The 23890-nt window shown below is 42.9% G+C and overlaps 1 protein-coding gene across 1 annotated transcript in view; it reads right to left on the bottom strand.

Annotated features, from left to right (window-relative positions):
- Nucleotides 1-23890, bottom strand: part of LOC114001204 (cell migration inducing hyaluronidase 1) — a 109517-nt gene that overhangs the window by 4699 nt on the left and 80928 nt on the right. Inside the window, exons 14-28 of the mRNA XM_027746190.2 lie at nucleotides 20735-20940; nucleotides 17442-17511; nucleotides 16564-16692; nucleotides 15810-15895; nucleotides 12968-13099; nucleotides 11031-11066; nucleotides 10784-10939; nucleotides 9159-9339; nucleotides 7221-7436; nucleotides 6094-6305; nucleotides 5445-5630; nucleotides 4531-4735; nucleotides 3637-3723; nucleotides 3157-3314; nucleotides 34-134 (exon numbers count right to left, since the gene is read on the bottom strand). Coding sequence (XP_027601991.1) covers nucleotides 34-134; nucleotides 3157-3314; nucleotides 3637-3723; nucleotides 4531-4735; nucleotides 5445-5630; nucleotides 6094-6305; nucleotides 7221-7436; nucleotides 9159-9339; nucleotides 10784-10939; nucleotides 11031-11066; nucleotides 12968-13099; nucleotides 15810-15895; nucleotides 16564-16692; nucleotides 17442-17511; nucleotides 20735-20940 — 2161 coding nt within the window. The remainder of the gene's footprint in view (nucleotides 1-33; nucleotides 135-3156; nucleotides 3315-3636; nucleotides 3724-4530; nucleotides 4736-5444; nucleotides 5631-6093; nucleotides 6306-7220; nucleotides 7437-9158; nucleotides 9340-10783; nucleotides 10940-11030; nucleotides 11067-12967; nucleotides 13100-15809; nucleotides 15896-16563; nucleotides 16693-17441; nucleotides 17512-20734; nucleotides 20941-23890) is intronic.

Genomic DNA, 23890 nt, shown 5'->3' with positions numbered 1-23890 from the left:
GGGGTTAGAACCAAGTTTTTAAAGAGAAGTTACCTTTTAATCTAAGCCCCTCTTCTGCTCCAAGTTTCTCCAGTACTTTAGTCCATGGTCCTCTTGAAATGAATCTTCCTTTAGATGTCACCAGCACTATGGAGCTGAAGGAAACAAAGACATGGATAAACTGATGAAGAGTCAGAACACATTCTTTGTTTTTGTTGCCCTGAGGACTGGTGACTCCTGCCTGTGTGACTCAGACACTCATGAACTACAGTGGCTTCAGCTTTAATGGCTTTTATCAGTGCTTTCCAACAGTTTAGTCATATATTATTTTTCCAGTCAGGCAAAACCCATTAGAAAGCAGACAGAAGTCACTTTCTTTAAAAAACAACACTTTTCTAGGATGGTTCCAATGTTTCCAACCTGTAGTTCCATCCTGCATTGCTCAGAAAGACACATGCTCTCCCTGGGATGCTCTTAGCAAGTTTCAAGTAATTTCTTGTTCTTTCATTAGCAGATTAAACCAGAAGAAATTCACTTACTCTGAGACTTTTGCTGGCTGATGCTTTTCCTTTCAGTGCACTTCTGCTTAAAAAGTGCATCATTATTATTATTATTATTATTATTATTATTACCATCACTATCACTATCACTGACTTACTTGGATGTGCTCTATTTCAACTCAGAATTCTTCGGGTGCTCTACAAATGCCAAGTGATAAACAAAAGACATGAGGTAAGTGTGCTGAACTAACACAAATCTGTGGTTGCTTGGGTAAAATTTGATAACTGGTTAGGCTTAATTCTAGATGGATAGAATAAAAACTCAAATCAAACATGAAGAAATATCATGTAGTCAGACTTTTCTGGGGAGAAGCACAGGATGCTTGGTGAAGTTAAGCTCATTACATCCTACAAGACCCACAGACACCTCCAATGGTCATCTCAAAGCCGACTGAGGAAGAGGTTTCTCCATCCAGTGAGTTCCATGGAAGTTTTGCTATTATGTTTTGTGGGGCTGGGATGTTGTCTTTGTTCACCTCCTGATTAAAGCTGCATGACATGAATTGAGCAAACACTTGCTTAGATGAAATTATTTCATTCCACCTTGCGGGGTTTCCATGAGTGTAACTTCCCTGACTCAAATGGTATTTTCAGTCTTGCAGAACGAGAGCTGTGCTGGGTCTGTTTTACAGCATCATCGTGGACACAAGTCACTAAAATTAATTAGGCAGCAGCTCCTGTGGAGCTCAAGCCCTGAGCTCCTGAGGGCAGCAGTTTTATCTTAACACCTCAGCTGGAACTGGAACTGTTCAGGGGAAAATAGCAATGGGTGGTAGCAGAGGAGCAAAAGGAGCAAAAGAGTTATCAGGACCTAGAATAAATGTAAGGTGTTAAAATGCTCCAGTGCTTACAAGGTTGGATTGAGCTGGCAGGCTGGTTTTGATGACTTTGTGAATGCTGAATCACCTCTTTTTTCTTCCTTCAATTCACTAACATCATTACTTTTTATTAAGCATTTCCTGCTACATAAGTTTAAAGTAAATTCACCAGATGTTTTGTTTTCTTATCCCCAGGAAACTCATCAGAAAAATGAATTTTTTTAAAAAAAATGGCATTTGGCCCGCAGAGAGTTGCTTAAATGAATGGAAGGGCTTATCCTTGCTAGGAACACCTCTTCTCACACCCCTAAATCCATGAACCTTGGAGTTGTTTGATCAATCTCCTCAAGAGCAATGGGTGAGGCTGGTGTGGCCCCGACCCCTCCAAAGGCACCGTCTCTCTGTGCAGCCCCTGCCCTGCCCCACAGCGGGGAGGGGGGACCAGGAGCTGCCCCTGCACGGCCCCATTGCCTGCACAGTTCCCACAGCTCAATCTGAGCAACAAACACTGTCATCCAGCTGAGGGATGGGAGGGGTTCCATGGCCACAGCTGAAGCCTGTGCCCAACCGAATCGGGAAGGCCTGCAGGAGTTGGGCTGGGAAAACTTTTGTGAAAGGACAATGATTTTGGGGTTCAATTCTTGCAAACACATAGCTGAGTGAGACCTGAGAGATGCTGACTGCTCAACTTCCGGTCCTAATCCTAAACCTAATCCTAATCCTAAACCTAATCCTAATCCTATTCCAACACTAATCTGGTTTTGAGAAGACAATGAGGCTCATAAATACATCTAAAGTCTAATATGATTCAATCTTCCAAAGTAAGAAAGAATCCAGGAGCTGGATGCAGCCAGGATTGAGACTGGATTTTTTTGTAAAGCAGGATGACGGCCTCTCTGAAAAGAGAAAATTCTTATTTTTTTATAAAAGAAAAGTGAGCAGCTACCATGTTTCTCTTAAGTAACTACTGTATGTGACTTTTGCAACCTCCAGAATTATTTAAGACAACAGAAACACATCTGATTCCACCTGCATGGCACTCTGCTGAAGCTTCCCCCATGTCTCTAGAGTAAGTGCCAGAACAATATCTTGTCAATCTGCCCACAGCTATTTCAGATGATTCATCAAGAAAGCACTCACATTTGTAATAAATGTTACATATCAGATTTCAAATCCAAACAGATTTAATAACAATGAAATAGAATTTACTTCCCAGGAGCACCCCACAGGCTAATATGGGAATAACCCCTTTGGTTAAGAGGTTTCTGATGTTGTCCCAACTCTCCTTCCAGCAGATGAAGCCGCTGTTCTCCAGGATGCAGGAACATGTGTTGGCTACTTATCACTCATTTGTAAAACTGCATTTCTAGCTGCCCATACTTAAAGTATTAAAGCATCCAGCCCTTAGGTCTGGACAGGGAAATGTACAAAGGGGAATGTATTTTATTAGTGGAATTTTCTGCTATTTGAGAGAACATGCAGGAAGCAGAAAAATCCAAACTGTGCACATCTGCACTGACCAGTGCTTTGTGAATTTAAGTCTGCAGTTTGTCTGTAACCCACAACATAAATGTAGCTCTGCAGTTTATCTGGGGTTCAATCAGTCCCTAAATCACAGAGCCTGCATCCTGCTGCTGCCTGCACACCCTGCACACGTTTGGGCTCTATTGGAGTCATCAGGCACAAAAACACATTGCTGGGTGTCTGGCCCATGTTGGGTGACAAAATCCAGGAAAAAGATGAGTGTTATACACCATTCTTGTACATTGCACCTTAGTGACGCCAGATTATTTACTCACTGATCTTTGATGTTGTTGACATAATTTTCTATCTGTGCTGGGATTCCTTGTAGAATGGAGTTTTTGAATGTTACTCGATCAACAACTTTTCCATGATGTCCATCAATCACAACCAGTTGGATGCCTTCATCAGTGAGGAAAAACCTGACACCGTCAACCTGTGCAGGGGGAAAAGTACTCTTGATCTATCATAGTAACACAATTGCAAACAATTATCTGTAAGAAGCACTGATAGACCTGAGTCATGGGACTGACCTTTCTATCAAAGGGCAGAATTCCAAGTCTCTGAGGTCAAGCTGTCCTGCATTTTTACTAGTAGAGAAAGTTACAGCCTTTTTTCCTTTTTTCTTTTTCAAAATACAAATCAGAAGTGACCCGAATCTGACTACTCATGGTGACTTTGTAAGCAAGTTTTCCATAAAGATGAAGCAAGTATCTAAGAAATTCATCCCATTAAGTTCATTGAGAGGATCTGCTCACCTCAATGTATGCAAAGTCATCCTTTAGGTGGAAATACTGTTTCTTATAAGTTTCTATTTTCACTTCTGTTAGGTGGTCCTTGGTCTTCTGTTTGGAAAAAAAAAAAAAAAAGACAAACAAGAAAAGAGTTTTTCTAGTGAAAGTGCCCATTATCTGAATGCTGCATTTTCCAAAAACATTTTAAACCTTGAAATTCAATCAACAGGAAAGCTACATAATAAGCACTGACTTGCCAAATTACATTGCTAATGAAACTGGGCACAATGGTAACCTGCCCGCTCATCCTGTCACCATTTAAATTGTTTCACCAAATGGCAGAGTGATTCTCACTTTACAGAACTGACACATAATTCTCTGAAGGTTTGCTGTGCATTCCTGTTCCAAGGGTGATGAGTGAAAAAAACCAAATAGCAGATAAATATCCCGCCTCCCTCCCCCAGAACTAGACTGGATAAAGGAGACAGTGTTGTGCATTATATGAATGAGACACTCAGCTATGCAGTCCCCTCTCTGACACTGTTGTTCTTACAGCCTGGAGGAACTGAAGGCCAGGCAAGGAACCTCCAGAGCCACATTCCCTGGACTAACCTGTCTTCCAGCTCATCACTTTTCACTCTGTGCTTTTAAGCACAGCACATCACGTCAGAGCCCCAAAAGGCCAAGCATCCAACTTCAACCCAAGTCTCATGTGGCTCTGCCCTTTGAGGACCTGTGTTCTCTTCATGTGCAAGAATCTGTTTCCTATTATTTCCTACGCCTGAACCATTTCAGAAAATCAGGCACAGGATATTCTGAACCTGGCATAAAGCTTTTCTATGTCTGTGCACACAATATGTGCCAGAACTACAGATTTACATGAGCAATGGTCCTGTGATAAGAAATCAACTGCTTTACCAGTTGTGCACTGGAGAGCTTCTTCGGCATTGGCACTTCCACTATTGGTGTCTCGATGTACTTGGGATAAGCCATGGCTTCACAGTCACTGACACCAGCTGTCTCTGGGATCACAGCTTTGATCCTTATTCGTTCACAGCCCTTTACAGAGCAGAAAGCAAACTTCTCTTTCTCATTTTGAGCTTTGAGTTTCAGAAACAGCAGCCTGCAGGCAGGAGAAAAAAAAGCAAACAGCATCCTTCAAACTCTTGTGAAAAAAACCCCCACTCCCAGTTTTGGTGGACTCCTTCCTGCGCTTTGCAGTGATGTGCATTGAAATCCTTGACACTGATGTCTGCATTTTATAGCGTCCAACACACCACATGCAAATAAAAGGGGACACAAGTCTCAGAAATGGTTTAGAGAGCTCAGAAACAGAGAATTAGGCACCTAATTCTAAGAAGATGGCACCTAAACTCTCTTTGAACTCTATTCTGTAATTATATACATATATGTAGAAATAGATGCTTTGTATTTTAGGTCTTTCTTTCCCATTATTTTAATCCTTTAAAAGAAAATAACAGACATTTACACTCAGTTCCTGTGCGCCCCTGTCACAGTGTTTACAAATGGTTCAAAACAAGGGTTGCGTGTGTCTTAAGTTTCATGGTCTGCACTTTGCTTTTGTCTTTGATTTTTTTTTCTTTCTAATTTGTATTCACTTGGCAAAGCACTTCCCAGAGTAATTGGCAGTGCAGCAGAGGCTGTGAAGGACTGGCTGCCATGGAAGTCCCAGGAAAATTAATCACTGGTCATATTCCCAGAAAACCTTCCTGGTTTTGTTGTGATCCTCACTAGTGGCATTAGCCAAATGGCTCATGATTCCAGCAGCATTCCCAAAGCAGTGTCCAAATCAGCAAGGTCTCCTTCCTTACCCAGTGTGCTCATCCCAGTAGTAGTATCCTTTGGTAGGGTATCTGTGCTCCAGTTTCTCCATTTGAGAGGTTCTGTAGAAGGTTCCAGTTTTGTATGTTTTCTTCAAGAGACGGTTGTGGATGTCTGAGAGAATGGAAAATGTCGTCCCTTTAGGATAGCAAAACCCTACTTGGATCCAGTCGTTCCTAAAAATAGCAAAGACCCACATTGTAACAAGTCAACTATTATTTTACTGGACATGCTAGAAGCCAAACTAAATAATCCACTATGAAAAATGTAAGTTAATTTTTTCCTGGACAGTTAAAATTTTCATGGTTTGGGATGAATCAATGCAACGTAAATTAGACATAACAACCATGGGTTAGTTAAGTAACGTAGGTCAGGTCTGCTCCTGACTTCTACACCTGTGACTTCCACACACCAGGAATGAATTAGCTCTAAACTTCCAAAAATGAACCATGTTATCTTGCAGGGCTTCCCAGGGGAGGAAACAGGAATCTGAGATGTCTAATGAAAAGATGGTGAACTGAATGGACTTCCTGGAACAAGCATGTTCATTCTGGAAGAGCTCATGAGGTGATGACCTCACCCATTAAAAATGTGTGGTTTACATTATTGGGCTGGAATGTTGGAATTTGGATCACTCACTTGTTGAAGTTGATGAGCCATATGGCCAGCTCTTCAGGGGCTGTCTTGTCCCAGTGGATGGTGTAGCCTTTCCTCAGAGTTATAACTGGCTGATACTGCTGGTAATGAGTGCTTTTGCTTAAAGCCCCTTCCAAGTAGAGTGGGTGATTGTGGTAGTCATTTTTTATTATTTTCATTTTCAGATTGGCTGGCTTGTAGGCTTGGATGTATATCTAGGTGAAAAAAAAAAAAAAGATCACAAAGGGTTTAATGAACTACAGTAAAACATTAAAGGCCCAGATACTCAGTAGAGGTGAGCTGATGTGAGCCCCGTGACCACAGAAGAGACCTGCATGCCTTTCATTTATCATTAATTTCTTAGGCTTCCTTTTCAACAAAACAAACCAAAAAAAGAAGGCTCATTTCCTCATCTACAGAGTTCAAGTGCATGTGCCAGAGAAGGCTTCAGACAGGCTGCAGCAGGGCTGAGGTGTTCCACAGTGTTAATGGCAGCGCTCAGCAGCAGGGCAGTATCTAACTCAGACATCTGACTTCTGCTGAACAAGGATCCTTCTGTCTGGATTTCAGAAGCAGGAAACCCAGCTCGGTGGTTAGAAATTGGCTGTAGTGACATTACACCGAAAAAAACCAACAGTTGCAACACCCAAGATAAAACCAGGCACTCTCAGCAGAGGAAAGTGAGGACTCTCGTGGCAGCAGCACTCAGAGCTCCTGTGGTGGGAAGAATGGTTTGGTGGTCACACACAGGATGAAAGAAAATGAGAGCTTAAGTCTAATTTCGATTGCTCAGCACATTTCCCATAACACTGTGGGCAATGCTTCCCTCCATAAATCAAGCAAAAATAACTAGCCAACAGCCCATGGATTTATGAATATTAATGTGTTAATGCCCATGGAGCTCTCAGGAGACTTCAAGCAGAAGTTGTTGGAGCTGTCAGCAGCCAAGGCCAAAGTATTTGAAAATGTCCCACAATATTCCTCATGTTCAAAACCACCTGTGCAGACATGCTGATAAATACACACTGAGCACCCTGAGGGAAGTCCATTTCTAAAGGTCAAGTTTTATAGAGCCAAGGAATTTAAAATAAAATAGAGTGATAATGATACTGCAAAGTAAGCAGCTTTACCTGTGCAAAGTGTCCACTGCAGATGGAACCTCTCCAATCGGGCACGTCGATGCAGTCAGGGTGCTTGATTAACCAGTTATCTTCTTTGATCAGGTATGAGCCTGGATATTCTGACACAGAACCATCTATGTCATGAAAAACTGATGTTTTATCACCATCCATATCCAGATCATTGAACCAGGGGCCAGGTTCTCCAAAGAAGACTCTTGAGGTAATCTAAACAAAACAGTGAAACACATTTTACATCTCCAGAAAGGAATTCATCATTTAGAGTACAAAGCAAAGGATGCCTAGGGTCACTACAATGCCTCAAATTACCCACTTTCTGACTTTATTTGGCATTGAAAGTAGTTTGGACAAGAAATAGTTTTGGGTTTGTGGGTCAACTTCTGCTTGAAGAAATCTATATGCACTAACGTCACCATTCTTTAAATGGCCACAGATTTTGGTTGCTCAGCTTGAGACATTGTAGGCTTAATGTTCAATGGTTCTGAGGCCCCGTGACTCAGGTGAAGACTGCAGGTCCTCTGAGATCATCAAGCTGTAGTTGATGTGGTAATAAAACTTATGCAGTAATAAAACTGTGTGCTCTTGAAACCAATCATCCAAAGATGGGAGCACCAAAGTCATTTTCAGCTGAGCTGGTCTTATAAAAGGCAGGAACATCACTGCCATTTGGTACAGGCACATTAGGGTTGGCTCTGCCTGCACACTCCCTCTTCATTAAGCCTGAAGTCAGCACAGAGCTGGGTCACACACTTAAAAGGTGTGTTTGGTTTGTCAGGCAGAGCAGACACACATTTCCCTGCTGACCACAGGGGAAAGGCTAAAACAACTTGAATTTTAGCCTCAGTGGTGGGAAATTTGTTTTAAAATTCTGGAGGAAGGTTCAAGAGATGAGGCAATTTTACTACAGCCACTTCACTCATTGTTTGCTAATATAGTTTTAAGGTTCCAAAGCCATATGAAGTCATACTGATGTGGGGAACAGTCAGCAACCTCCCCTGGGAAATGGCTGCTGAGGCAACTTCTGACTGATATTTTTATCCAGCATAAATAAATGTCATGTCACCAGTCTGCCCCATGCAATGTGAGAGCATGACTGACCAACACTTTTAGGGGAATTTTGCCTTTCCCATCACATTTGGCACTAGTCAGCACTTTTCCTGACCTGTGAGTGAGTCTGCTAATTTTTTGAAAATTAAGCAACCCAAATAATTTCAGTCCAACCACTTTATTTATTTATTTGTTTGCAATGTTTGGCAGTCGGATTTAACAGCTGCTAGAGGTGAACCTCAGCAAACCAATTAGAACATATTTGTGCAGGCAAATATAAAAATAACTCAAAAGCACAGGCCCCAGCACGGGTTCAGACCAGCACCCAGAAGTTCATACTGTAATTCAAAGTTTGGCAAATCCTTTTTGGCTGGGCTTTGCTCTCATTTATGTCTGCAGGACTGGAGTCCATGGAATTACCCCGGTGTGCAGGACTGTAGAATTACCCTGTAGCAGCTCAGTTTCACTGGCTGTTCCCCAAAATCAGTATTTTCTGCTCCTAGGTCAGTTAGACTTTTCACAAAACAGACTTCCTTCTGTTGTTGCTTTAATATTATACTGCTGTTGAAAAAAAGGGGGCAGATTCTTCTGCCTTTTTCAGTTTCTGAGACAAATAGAAATGGAAATAATTTTCACTTCAATGTCACTAATTTTATTTTTTTTTTTTTTTGGAGCTGATGCCTGCTTCTGGTTTGCTGCAAACCTGACAGAGAATTGGATTTTCTTGTTACTGTACCCATCCAATTTTCTTTCTCTTAGCTGCCTCGTTGTTAAACTTCTGGCAAAGACAATCAGCAACCCCTTGACGATCTCATGTTTTCTCCTTTTTGCCCACAACCCCATTTCCAAACCAAAGAGGCTTTTCTGAGAATAATAACTCACAGGGACATCTTCAAAGTGGATGTCGGTGACGTTGTTGTTGGGGCAGCTCTGCCAGGCGTTGTTGAGCCGGAAGGCCAAGGCGCTCGTGTGCCGACCATCCAGGGCCGCGAACTTGCGGAAGGTGCAGTTCTGGACGTTGATGGGTCCATCGTAGAACTGAATCCCTCGAATTGGAAAATCCCTAAAATACATTTAGAGGAGACAGAGAGACTTGGTCATGGCACATTAGCATCAGGATGAGCTGTATGCTAGATATGAACAGTCCCACAGCACTTGTTTCTCAGCTGCTTTCGTTTTTCACGGCCCACAGGATGACTCCTGAGTTCAAGTTTTGGAAGAGAAGGGATTTCCCTCCTTTTTAGGTCTGTGAAGTCCTTTTATCCCTGCAAGTTCAGCTCAAGTTCCTCCGTGTTGAACAGATCATCTTTATTTAGTCTGTGCTCCTCCAGGGAATGAACTTATACCAATGCCAAAGCGTTGACCTAAAGATGAATAAATTCGTGTTTGCCATCAGAAATGAGTTCTGCAGCAGTGAAACCTGAAACTCAACAGACTATGCAGACTCCTTGGGCTGAGTAATGGCTGGGCTAGAAGAAGTCCCACCACATCTTTCAAAGGAACCTGGAGAGAAACACTGAAAATCAACTGCAATAAAAAAAAGGATTTGAAAACAAGGAAAGGTCCTACAATCTGTAGGGCTGAGGATAGGTGAAGGGGTAGATTAATGAACCTTTAACAGCCTTTTCTGATATCATCTGCAAGGTAAAGAAGACATCATTTTCCACACAGATTAAGTGAATAAGTTGCTTAAGCTCTTTAAGAGGCTGAGATGTTTCAAATTTCGTTTCTGACAAATAAATTTGATGCCTTCCTCATATGAATGGTTTCCCTTAGAGAAGACTTGCCTGCTCCAGTGCATTTGTTCTGTCTCTCTGACTTTCTGCACACAACACCCAAAATGAGATATGCCCACATATATATGCTTAAAGGATATTGGGAGAGTCATAGAAGATTGGGTTTTCATTATTGCTAGAGTTAATAATAAGCCTTCTGTATTGCTACTGACAGGAAAGTTGAGGCCCATAACAGCTAAGCTATTTGTTCATTGTGAGGCTACTGTTAGGATAACCATATTTTTAGAAATCACAGCAAAACAAGAGGCCACAAACAAAGTTTACTGCCCATCCCAAGACTGTTTAACAAAGGCATCAAATTCCTTTGCAGCAGCAACAGTAACAGTAGTGCTGAGGACATCCATGACCACATTTGGGCTCCTAGGAACCTTCCTCGCAGCTGCCCCGGATGGAGACTGTCACATTGCTCAGCCACTGCTGGCCACGTGTACAGAAATGCCCTGCTAGCACACAGTCCTGTTGCTGTCCTCTCAACTCCACTTCCAAAGTGGAGGGGGAAGGGAAGAGGAGCTTGATGCTGTCTTGGCAGCCTGCAAGGATGTACCTGCCAGCAGCAGCTGCACAGTGAGGACTCTGGGATCGGGAGACGTGAAATCAAATCCTTTCTGTGCAATGGTTATTAAACTGAACAGCACTGAAGAAACCACATTGGGCTGGAGCTTGTACGGGAGCAGGAACAGTGAGTGCTTTGATGTGCTGAGCTCAACTTACTGGCTAATGGGCAGGGTCCTTCCTCTGTGATCCAGACCTCCAGGTCCCCAGATCTCATTGTCCATTGTCTCAGTGCCCAGGTTTCCACTCTCACCAACAAACAGGCTGTTCTTGATCTCTTGCTTTGAGCCATCATCGTGAGGGAAGGTCCCACCACTAAGAGGGAAGGGCTGGAGGTGAAAGAGCTGCTCACACCCAGCCCCACCCCCTGTGCCCCAGGCTGCCACACAACCTGAGCCACACTTACCTTGCCAAGGTCAGTCCAATGCCATTGTCAGCAAACCTGCAAAGAGGACAGAGATTCTTCAGAAGAGATTTGGTTTTGCTTTGGTTTATCATCACTATAACAAGCAAACCAAAGAGGTGGAGGACAGCAGGGATTAATTACTATACAGTGCTTAGGCAGAACTCAGATTTTTCCAGGTTTGTTCCCTGTCCAGTTTTGGAAGATCTCTTTTGGCACATCTTGCAGTATATGCAGATCACATGAAGCAGCAGACATGCACCTGACTACTCCAAGCTGAGCTTCAGACAGTGATTACTAGGCATAGTTTACTTGTCTGATAAAGCATTATCCCTTTGTCTAATGACCACACTCTTTTCACTGTTAGATAAAAAAATCATGCTTAACTTCCATTCCAACTAGCATTTATTATTTAGCAGTGCTTTGCCTTATGCACACTTCTGTGGTCCTCTGTCTTCATGTTATCACATACTGCTTCCATGAAAGAGCTTTGCAAGGGGAACTGTGATAAAAAGAGAGAAGCTTGGTTTCTCTTTCATCAACAGGAAAACAGAGATCAGAGCTTCCTTATTAAAAATAAAAACAAAAATTAGAATAACTTTCTATTTTGCTGAAATTTCAAGCTTTCAGATGAGATAAATCGCAACTCCTGGTCCATGACTACTTCTTACAGAAAGGCTACAATGAATTGATAGAGTGAGTCAGTCTTGATGGTGTCTTCACACCAGTGTCACTCTTCACATGTTTTATCCCCGATCTCGGCAGTAACACGAGAGCAGAGCCCAGCGCCGTGCTGCTGTCTGTAGGTGGCAGCCCTTCCCACCCTATCGCCTCCTCGCTTTCCTGCGTGCCACATGAATGTTTGCGTTGTTAATGCGATACATAAGTCTTTCTGTAGCAATAGAAATGGAAATGACTGTGGCTATAAAGACAATTACAGTTTGATGGCTGCTTCCTCCGATTCGCATACAGTCAGAGATTTGCTGCTGGAAGCTCATAAAGCACTTGCTCTTTTAGCACCCTCAATACGCTGCATTTCCTCCATAAGAAACGTGAATGTCCCAGTGACCTGAGTGGGACCTGCGAGGACAACTCCTGCTGGCCACGGAGTGGGCTGGATACTCGTGGGTCATAAGAAACACAAACTGCATTGCTCAATATGACGTTTCTGACTGTTCTGCTACAGCCCCACTCTCACCAAGACGACTGGTTGCTTTAGGAGGTTTGGGTCACTCAAAGATAAGGCAGCTCTGGCCAGGAATTGGACATCAGGTATCAGCTATTCCCACCAGGGTTATCACAATATGCCTTGTAAAGGGCCTTCTTCCTTTTTCTCCTCTTTCTTCATTGAGATTGATATCAGGAGCCTGGTTCAGCAGAAGAAACTGCAGCAGATCATCTGTTTTCAAGTGCAAGACAAATATCTGCTCTGAGCAGGGCAGGAAATGGCCTTCAAAGAGCACAACACACACTTGCCCAGTCTCTCTCCCTTGCTGCTGTGATGCCTAGTTTTATGTCTGCTCTGGCAGTACCTGCTTATTCAGCATAACAGTGAACCACATAAAACTGATCTGTGACCAGGCTGAGCCAGGGAAGGTGGTGCATTTTGCTGTTTTCTTTTCAAAGCACCTCACTTTTCATGTAAAAAAATTAGTTATTATTTTTAGTTATTTGCACGTGTGTGCCCGCATGTTTGTATTGTGCCCATTTGCGAGTGCTGGTCAACATCACAGAGAGAAACAATCTAAGGGATCTTCAGCTCAGACAGAGCAGGTTTTGTTTGTATAAAACAATGTCTGTGGTTTAACATTAACATTTCATCTTTATTTCAACCTTGGCCATGTGAAAGGTGCAAAGCGATATAAATAGTCTGAACCACAGCTATGCTCGCCATAAACACCAGGCTGAACTCTTAGGAGTTGAAATAAGGCAAAACTCACTGGCAGTTGTCCAGCCACACATCTCCACCTCGCAGCCAGGCCCCGTGATCCTGATTCTTGTAGGCAATAAAGCGCTCGATTATCGCAGGTTCCCTGGGCTTCAAAGGATCAGCATCCTTGTGTGGGCTGTACCTGTAACCAAGAGAGGAGAAAGTTTGGTGAGGGAAGGTAGCCTTGCTCGCTGCATGGCCCTGCTAAACATCTGGTTTGTTGTAACTCAGGAACAGCTTTGGGACAACAGTCCATCCACGTAGCGTGTCTGGTCAAGCAGTGATGGCCAGACCCAGCTGCCAAGGGAAGGAAGGTCCAGGCAAGGCAGTTGTCAAGACCCACTCCAAGTTTGCTTTCACCTTTCCAGTATTGTATTGCTGATATATTGCTGAAAGCAGGGAAAGCTTATTATTGCTCCCAAAAGTATGAGGTTTTTTTTTTTAATCCTTTACTGTTATCCTTTAGCATATTCCTGTTATTTAGATAAATATCCTTTTGTTTTCCCTTTTGACCACTCTTATCTCCTAACTTTGGCTATACTGTGGCCTTGAGTACCACTGCCAAGTTTTTCTTGCTGCAGAAAGGAATTAAAACATCTCGGAGAGGGGCCGAGAGTATGTCCTTCACTATTCCCATTACACAGGACACACGTACAAGATTTATTAACTCTGAAGGTCTCCATATGATGAAATACTGGCCTGATGTAGCAAAGAAAAGCAGACAGAAGTGGAAACTGTGGCAACATGTGCCCTCAGTTGCTCCCTGTCAGCCACCACTCAGGCCACAGGGTCTGAGAAAGGGTCTGGCTCTCTAGAGTGATGCTGAGCCCAGCTGCCATTTACCCAGTCCTGAGGCACAGCTCTCCTTTTTACTGTTGAAGGAGCATCTCCCATCATACTACACAGCTTAGAAAACCTGACAGATGAGTATCCAACGCAGTGCCAGCAACGGATGGTCCAGAGATTAAAATTCATTCCTCACCAATGGATAGCGAGGCCAAGCTGTCAAATTGCTAACAGATATTCAATAGCACTTTGCTTTGCTTAATAAGCCATCATATCAATCTAAAACTGAGCATCAGGCTGATAGGGTTCCAGTAAATGAATATTGCTTTGGCAGCTTCATCACTGTGAATTTGCTTTCAGGGAGAGATTTAGTATCAGCCCTTGTGAATTCCCCAGACATTGTTAAATACAGATATTTTGAGATGGATTCCAATTTCATTCACATCTGTGATAACCAGAGGAACGCTACAGGGTACAGAATTTGACTCAGATATTTAATGCTGTAACTGAATGTAGAATAATCTCTCCAACTCTGTAACTGTCCAGCCTAGCTCACAGTTTTCCCCAGCCAGCCCAGCTATAATCATTTATTCAGTTGTTCAGTCTTGACACATGAAAAGTGGAAAATGGAATAATCTGAGCTGCAGCCTATGCCAGTGGGTAATCCCCAAGCATAACCATGACTGTATTATGACTTGTTTGGCTTCCAGGGGTCATTCCTGCCCTTGTATGGCAAGGGAGAAATTGCCTTTTGTAATCACTTACTGTGCCTGTGGCAGCAGGCAGTGTCCCAAGGCACGTGTTCAGCTCTATGGAAAAACAGCATCCCAAGAGCAGGCTGCTCTTCATAAGTTATTTTTTAGCAGTTACTTTTACCATTGAATTAATCACTTCAATTAACTGAGCATGAAAATAATGTAAATAACATTCACTTTTGAACATCTTTTAGCATCAGCTGCTAGCCAGGGGTGATGTGGATCACAGGATAACTGATAAATGAGCTCCTGGCTGGGCTCCCCTGGGGAGGAGGACTGATCCTACCCCTGCAGTGCTTGCCCAGTGCATGACGACAGTAGTCTGGGTAACCCACACCCCTGAGATGGAAAGGACAAAAGGATAAAGTTGTCATTCTCCCCCTGCTGAGCAGAGGTTTTCAGCAGGTTTCTCCTTACAAGGTTTCTTCTGTCAAGAAACCCAGTCGTGGGAGAATGCAGGTTGGGTGCAACTGGAGGTAATTGGTCTGTCAGGAAAGAAAACTATGAAACTTGAGAATATTTAAGTCCTTTTACGTGTCTGGGGTTGGTAACTAAGTTAAGAGCCAGACTCAACCTCTAATGAGATACAAGGGTGCAGGTGCAGTCCTTACATCAGCCTCCTCACTGGGGCCAGCTTTGCCTGGGAATTCTCAGAAGCAACCAGACCAAAGTAGGTCTGCTGATATGATGCAGTCTATAGAGAAATTTTCAGTATTTCTAAATTACTCCATTACACTGCACAGAGGTTGTGAACAGCAGCAGAGATGAAAGATTGTTCTGTGTGTTTAATTGTGATTATTATTGCAGTGTCAGATTTGGAACTAGACTGAAATTGGAAATCAAAGCATGAGCTCCATGACATAAGCACTCCCTGTTCAAGCAGGTTTTAAAAGAATGAATAAAATCAATATAATTCCCAGGAAATACTTCAATTTCTAATTTCTAAGAAACTCTTGCAGCAAGTTCTGCCCAGGGGGACTGTTGACCAGGCAGCAGTGCATTTCCTTGCAAAAAATTCAAAAAGTTAGTGGAACACCCTAGAGCACATGTAACATCCATGCCAGCTCGGCTCAGAGCTAAAGAGCAAGGACAAAACCAGAAGGGTGTGGGTGTTGGGGGTCTCTTATAAAGGAAAATATAGAGATGAAGTTAGAAATGTCAAGGTGTGTGTAAGTGAAGACCCTTCCTCAATAAGAGCCACCCCAAAGGCATTGCAGTGATTCTTGTCAGCTTCCTTGGGGGCAATTTCATAGCTTTCAGTCAGTGCTACAGAGAAACCTTTTCCAAACTAAACTGTGTAAAACACTTTACCTCCCAGAAATCATTGTCAGGATAGGTCTTTTGTCCTTGGCAGAGGCTGGAGTGGTTTTAACGCCATTATCAATGATCATTCCAGCCTGAGGAAAAATAGAAATGCAATATCACAGTATATTTATAAATATTACAGTTCTTTCCATCTCCAGGTTCTACCTCCAGTTGTTCTCCTAATAACAGCTTCTGTTAGTAGCATGTGAAGCAGAGGGCTGCCAGGACTACCCAGATTTGCATATATCCCCCAAAATTGCTGCAAACTTCTAGAACTGCACTTTTCTCATAAATGCATGTATCCCCATACACATACACTCTCTGCTGCAGTCTAAAGCCCTCAGCAACACACAGCCCCACAGCCCAGCATGCTAAGGGGTAAATAGACACAGCGGCCGTATTTATCCCTCTAGAAGCTGTTCAGTTAATTGCTAACATTGGCAGTTGAGGTGTATAATTAGACAAGCTGCCAATAGATGCTCCTGGAGGCACTACTTTAAGAGTGCAGAGGCAGTGAAGCAGCCTGTGCAGAGGGGAGAGCTGCTCTGGATGCCCAAGAGCCAAGTGGGAGCTGCTGCTGGCCAACTCCGAATGCTCCCACGCCAGCCTGTGAGCTGCTTTATCTGCAGACACAAACAAGCTCGCAGGAACTTTTAGTGAAACAGAAAGCACAGGCACTAATAGCTTGCAGACCCAAAGAGCTGGAGTGAGGAGACGGTGTTTTTTCCGAGGGCAGCATTCCCGTTGCGTGCAGACTCACCCGGTAGTTGGAATGCGCACGGTTGTTGGAGAATTTCCCCATCGGCACATGTTCTGAGTAGCCAGGGGAGTACATGCCTGCTGAGGGCCCTGTTGGCACGTGGTGCAGAACAAACCAAAAGCCTGTTTCCTGAGGAAGAGAATGGACACCTGAGACTTTGCTGGTCCACATTAACCCAAGGAGATCTCAGTAAAGCCCAAGACAGGACAAATCACAGCCAGCAGCACTGACCTGTGTAAGTCTCTGCAGCAAAGAGTTTAATGCACACAAACACTGACATTCCCCCTCCCACATCTTCAGGGTGCCAGAAGTTAATCTTTGACATCGATATTGAAGTTCTAAGTGAGACTTTTGAAACTTAAAAATCAAATAATTTTTATTTAGTTGCCTAAAAATGTACAAGGAGCACTAATCTAGGTACTCAGGTTTGGAAGTTTTGGAAAGACCACATCTTTCTGTATAAGGCTTGGTTTGCTTGTTTATTTGTCTTCATAGGACAATAAGGAATTCCTGTGGAATTAGCACTAGGGCTGATTGAAATTTCTGAGCACCATTACTGTGCTGCAATCAATGGAATCATTGCCAAAGGCTTCTCTGTAACTCTGCAGTCACATTTATTTAATTTATTCAAGCTGCACACTGGGAATTTTTGTTCAAGCCACCCAGCTCTAGAAACAGCAAGTGACAAGAAGTGTGGAGCAAAAGGAAAAACATTATTTTTACTGGTAGCACCAGCCACATTACTGTATGTCTCAGTCAAGCAGTTTTAAAAATGTCTGTGTTACAGAAGCAAGTTTTATTCCAGCAAGAGCCTCCCTCAGCCTTGCAGGGCTTTAACTGGCCTGAGCTATTACCAAATAAGAAACTTGTGCACTCACCTCAGATCCAGCAGCTGCACAGTTTATAAGGTTGTTGTGTGGGTTTGCTATCCAGAAGGTGGATACAGCACTGCAGGTCAGGAAAACAAAGAATAACATGAGAATGACACTTTGAGCACACACCAGAGTCACCCATCAACTCCTCCATTACAGGCAGGGCCAGTACCACAGATAAGGGGTCCTTCCCAGAGGGCAAAAGGAATGTTTTTTCTTTCTCTTCTCATTCCTTCTGTCCTCTGTGGTTTGACAGAGAGCATGGCCTTATCTCTTAAAACACCAAGTATTAAATGAGGAATTTTGACTGCAATTCCAAGCTATGAAGCTGTCAGATGTCAATCATGTTTTATGATAAAGTAAATATGTTGTTGCACAAGTCACAGAAAAGAACTTTGCCCCCAAGTAAACCCTCAGGTTCATTAGAGACTTATTTAATCAAGGGACCCAATGAATTGCCTCTTAATGGCTTTCCAAGTGTACCCCAGTACCTGTCTTTGCCAAGAGTTGCTGTGATTCATTAACTTTATTTGCTCCCACTCTCCTGAACGTTCCTTTTGGAACAGAAGGACTTCATTTGTCTAATGCACATAAAAGACTCTTAATTGAAAGATTCCCATTAAAGAGGAAAGACCAATCCATCACTGTCCATCCTGTGACATACAGCATTCATTAACCAACAGCCATGGAAAACACCCAGCACTTACAGCCAGCAGATTGGCCCCCTAAATTGGATGGGTGAGATTCACCCTCCTGCAAAGGATGAACCTAGGGAACCCTTATGTCTATTTTAATCTTGTCATGAGGGTGTTCACAGGGGCTTAAGGCCAACTGATTCTGCTGATGGAGTTCTGTTTGTGCGACTTTAACATCAAAACACAGCAAATTTTTTCTATTTTGGGCCTATGACTGGCCCAGAAAAAAAACAAGTTTGGATTATTTATAGACTACCTCCTGCTGCATAGGCAAGGGCGAGGGCAAGGACAGAGTATTTTCACAGTGACCTGTCCTTCAGCTCAATCCTGTTCCTCAGAGCCATATGGATTGGGCAGGTTATTGTGTCATTTGGCACAATCCTATTGTCTTAATTCCTGGAAGTGGCTGCCTGTCTGTGTCTTCCAAGCTGATGGAGCCACAGCCAGTGCTCATCCAACGTCCCTGTGCTGGGTGCCTTGGCCACTGCCCCAGGGATAGTGTTAGTGCACTTGTGCACTTGCAAGCTGGATGAACCCCATGCAAAACAAGCTGCTTTTCTGGTCAGACCTTGAATCCTTTTATAAAGGAACACATGTCAGATCAAAGTACCATAATACCTTTCCATTAGAATGCACATATTCATATAACAGTCTTCAAAATGGCACAAAATATATCCCTCTGACTATTAAAAGAATTGTCAGTGGAAAATTAGCACAATGGCTGATTAACCCTATTTTATGAATGGAGACATTAAGTGTATTTTATAAACAAACACAGATGTGAAAAAGAGCATTGCATGAATTCATCTCTTTCCTTTGCCAAACTAAAAAGTTAACAATATGTTTGTTTGGACAAAACCCCAGTTTGTTCTGAGGACAGAATGGATGATACTGATACAGTCTCAACAGATTGAGAGTATTTTCAAGTAAAAGAAATCCCCTGAAGAATTGTAGCTGTTAGGCATCAATCAGCTTCTAGCTGTCTCATTTTCAGGATGGAAGTATGGCTTCACAGCCTTTCTCATTGACTGTTGAAGGGTCAGAAACTTGAGGGTTTTGTTAGTGTAGATCCCTTCCCCCTGCAACTACAGCTGAATAAATTTCTGGAGCAAAATCTGGACTACAGGCAGAAGTGTTCCTGTCTCCCAGTAGCTTCAGCACAGCACCAATGCTCTGTTGTCTCAAGACAAATCTTCATTGTGAAAGACCTCCCATGTTGTTGCACAGGGGTCTTGTCCACAAGATTGATCCACCATCAATTTTAAACCCTTTACAGGCAAGTTTGATGTCCAGCTTCTAATGGAAAACACTCTGAAAACAATGTGGTTCCACAGATCTGCTCCAGATCTCTTGCTATGCTCCCTGCACTCCAGCTGGGGATGTGCTTGCCTAGCTGCTAAACACACAGGTTTGACTTTCAGAGCCTAGTACTTTCTTAAGAAGAGTCTGGGGCACAGGGGAAGAAAAAGAAACCTAATTAGCTGCCTGATATGCATCAAAATGAGCAGGTTCCCTAAACAGTTAGTAATTAGCAATGAAATCATATTCTCAGGTTGACCTTGATTTTGGGGCAGAAAACCCACTGGAAAACTATGGAAAGAAAGGCTAGAGTAGCCTTCAGAGGCTCAGTGAGTCCATACCCTGCCTTTTGACAAGACTAACTACAACCACATTTTTATTTGTGATGGGCATTTCTCTAACTTGTGCTTTAAAATTACTGACAATGAAGAATCCATGAATTCCCCCAAGAAAAAAATCGAATGCTTAACTCTGTAGCCAGGTTGATTGTGTTTCTTCTGTATCTCACCTGATTTTTCACCTGACACTGCAAGGCCAAAAAACTGCAAAAAGAATTTGCAAAAGCTCTTCTTATTGCAAATGTTTCTATTTGACAGATCCGCAAGGACACTTAGAGGAAAGGATCTTGCAAAAAGGGAGATGAAAGACATTTGGCATTTTTCAAGTTTAATAGATTGTTTGTGGCAAATGAAAGTTTCCAGGAGTTCTCATGGAAACATTTTCATGAGCTCATGTACAGAAGAGAGATCCAAGGGATGTACACAGTCTTTGATCTTATACTGTCAAGCTCCAATTTGATGCTAAACTGCATTTATTATATCACTCTGGTTTCACTTCAGAGTTTGGGCAGACTGTGCCAAACAAATGCATAATATCAATGCTGTACCGTTAAACAGTATCTATTCTTCACAAATAACAACTTCTGAATCAATGTGAATCTTTCCAAAATCAGCTGCCATTTGGGATGAGTACACAGCCCATTCTGAACTCAGCAACTTTTGGCTGAGCCATTGGGTTCAAGACTCCATAAGACACATGGCATCACTGCTTACTTTGAAAGAAAGATTTTCAGTATCTGAGGTAGGAACCATCCCAATGGCCTTTATGCAAAAAATGTTAAGTATGCTCTAGGTGTGTAGGCATCTGAATAGTACAAGGATAAAGACCTCAAGGAAACTGCTCTCCCAGCTTTGGGACATACAGCCCAGAGCCCTACAGATGATTACATAATCACATATACAATGCCATCTGCTATGGCTAAGTCCTACAAAGAGAAGGAAGACAAAAAGGAAGGCTCCCACTCACCTACAGTCCTGCCTGGGTTTGGGGATGTACCCTGGGTAAGCTCCCTCTGTGATCAGCTTGCACATCCTGCTGTCCCTGTCGGAGGGGAGCAGCGTGCTGGGTTTAACAAGGAGTCCAAGGCAGTGATCAAACGTGTTGCGCTCTTCTGGTCCGTCCTCCGTAAAAAAGCAATGGCCCAGTGCATCATAACCCACCACATCCTTCACCTGCACGCACAAAACAAAGGTCAGTGTTTAGGCTTCATGCTTCAGCCACTGTGTAATTAAAACAAACTTTGCGGTGATGGCACATAGGAGCCCCAGTACCCTTCTGAGCTCAGGATCTATAGGCAAAATTAAAAGGAAGATCACTCTCTGCCCTTAAGAGCTTATAGTCTAAGCAATAACTCCAAAACTTAACTAGAATTTGTCATCACCTAGGAAATGCTCGTTCCATTCTTTTGTTGGCCTGTGAAATCAGAGACTTTCTTAGCATGAGGCTGAAAAAAACGTGGGGTGGGGGAAGCCATTAGATGTTGAAATCACATCTGGGCTAATTCATCTTCATGTGGAATTGCATGAGCAGCTACGCAAAATGCAACTGAAAAATGCAGCTGAGCTGAAAGAATATTTTTTCAGGCTATCAGAGAGGCGGCAAGTTATTTTCCAGACAGGCTGGCTTGTTTTGGGTTTGACCTGATCCTTTTTTCCAAGTTGTTGACAGAAGCTTTACTTGACCCTGAGACAAATCAGCTGGTGTTAATCAGCGCTGTTCTGGGTTTGGTTTGCATGTTGTTAACATTGGGACACCATTGGCTGGACAAAACAATACCCATCACACCACTGGAAGGTCTGAGAAAACAATTTCAGGAGAAGATACGTGAATTTGAAGCCCAAGGTTGGGACTGGGTGGGAAACAACAGCCCCTGGACACACAGCAAGTGTGTCCAGCAAGTTAGTTGTTTGTGGATGTGTCTGGGATATGGAAAATTAATTTCAGGTCTCCACTGACCAGGTGAAGGTCTGGATCTCCTGGGCTCTTTCCTTGCTGTTCCCATCAGTCATCACCCATCAATCACCCTGGACTCAGGAAACCTTTCTACCTGCTTCTGATGAAACAGCAATTGTCAAGGGGCAAAAGACAATATTAAACTAGATGGAAGACCTGTTCATCACAATGTCATTGAGAGACCTAGATGTTCAAGTGCTTGAATTACTTTTGTAAACAGGTCTCAGACTCCTTTGTCACCTTCATGCCTCATTCTCAAGGCAAGGAGAACCAATTTCAAATAAAATCCCAGGATTAGTGTTGAAATTATTACAAATATGTTTTCACATAAGAGAAAACACTTTTCCTGCCAAATCTATTACTAGCTTACATCCACACAGACTTCTATTATGTATCATCCGTGCTCCAGTGTAAATACTCAAATCTCAGAACACGAGTCATCACAGTAAATTAAACACAGCTAAAATGACCTGCAAAGTAGTGCATTCCTTCAAACTACCTCACTGAAATTTACTGCTAACTTCCCATATCTAATAAAATGATAGATTTTACAGAAAGTCTTTTAACTACAGAGATGTCAGAATTCCACAGAAACTGCCACCAAATGCTATTAGCTTTCTCTCACAGAACAGTAATACTGAAAAGACACATAAGTAATGGTGTCACAACATTCAGATGACAGTAGCAGTTTCTGTAGAGAAAGGTTTGCCCCTTCGGCCATTTATCTTTCCAGGCAGCACAGCACAGCACCAGGGCTGGGCCATGAACACCTGCAGTGACCAGACTCAGCTGGGGCAAAGCCCACCTATGTGCACTGGGAGTACCATCACAGGGGAACACATCTCCCAGTAGGGTGACAGAGGGGGGAAGCAGAGAGAGGTGTGTGCACTGGCAGAGGGGCTCAGAGCCAGCAAATGCCTGCTGTTCTCCTAACTCATCCCTGGAAGTCCACAGAACAACAGGAGTTATCAGCCAGGGACCTGGTCCCTTAGGCATTTTTCACCCTCTCTTTGATTAATTAATTCCCCGTATCTCACCTCTCGGTCAGCCCTGACTTGGCTTCCTGGGCATGCTTTCATGCACAAGCCCAGTACTGAAACATTTGGATAGTAAATGAGATGCTTGTTCCAAAATCACTTTTCTAATGTATTTAATTTTTTATTTGATCAAAACCTTGCTAATAGTCCATAATCTTACATTAACCATGAGTAATTTAGGGCCAGATAATGCCCTTCCATGGCAAAACATTGCTGCGAATTATAGCTGGATTAGTAAAAGCAGATACCACTGAAGCTGTTTGATGGCTCAGACTCTTAATCCATGAATTTCAGCTCTCCCCTGCATCCTGCCAGACTATTTATTGATCCCCAATGAACTTCCTTTCCCAATGGGTGTTTCTATTTTAGCTTCCACACTGGGATCCAGTGGAGAGAGTAGGAATCAGAGTAAAGTTTCATCCCTGGGATTGCAGTGGTGTAACAAGGTGGTTTTTTTGGCCAACATACTAAAGAAAAGATTGGGTAATCATTGCATTTTAAAACACTAATTATGGTGAGAAAATAATTTCTAAAGATTTATTTCCAGAAGGACCCTCTGTGCCTTCCAGATAATATGGATTTGCAGACAAGTGCAGAATAACCCATCAATGAAGTGAGCTAATGTCGAGACAGCAACTTCTAGCAGACTGTACAGACTCACAGAAAAACAGCTGTCATCAGGAATAACTGGATACTCTTTTCTCCTAGACTTTTCAGAATGAGTATCTCTGAAATGCCATGAGAAAAGTGACAGCAAAGCAAGCAGGGAAGCCTGTATGTAAATTACCAACCTGCTTTAATGACAGTTAAAAACAACTGAAGTCCCTCTCCCACTTATTAAAGCATTTGGACAGGTACTCTACCACAGTCATGCAAGAAGCCCCTCCGAGTTCAACAGCTTAATGTGAAGGACATCATTAAGTGCTGTGCTATGCTGAGGTTTAATGGTCCAGCTAGATTTTTTATGGCTATTTCCAAAGTGTGGTTTGTGCACATCATTAAGGCAAATTTTCCCTCAGCAAAGAATGCTTTGGATCCACCTGATCTCAGAGGGAATGAATGTTACCTAGGGAAAGACAGAGCTCATCTCTGTTTGCACAAGTGATGTTCTTGCATGTAGAAACAGGTGGTG

The sequence above is a fragment of the Pipra filicauda genome, unplaced genomic scaffold, assembly GCF_003945595.2.
Source record: "Pipra filicauda isolate LSUMZ 115617 unplaced genomic scaffold, ASM394559v2 scaffold238_size1193820_pilon, whole genome shotgun sequence".
NCBI classification, from domain to species: Eukaryota; Metazoa; Chordata; class Aves; order Passeriformes; family Pipridae; genus Pipra; species Pipra filicauda.
This window is presented reverse-complemented; position numbering and strand designations above follow the sequence as displayed.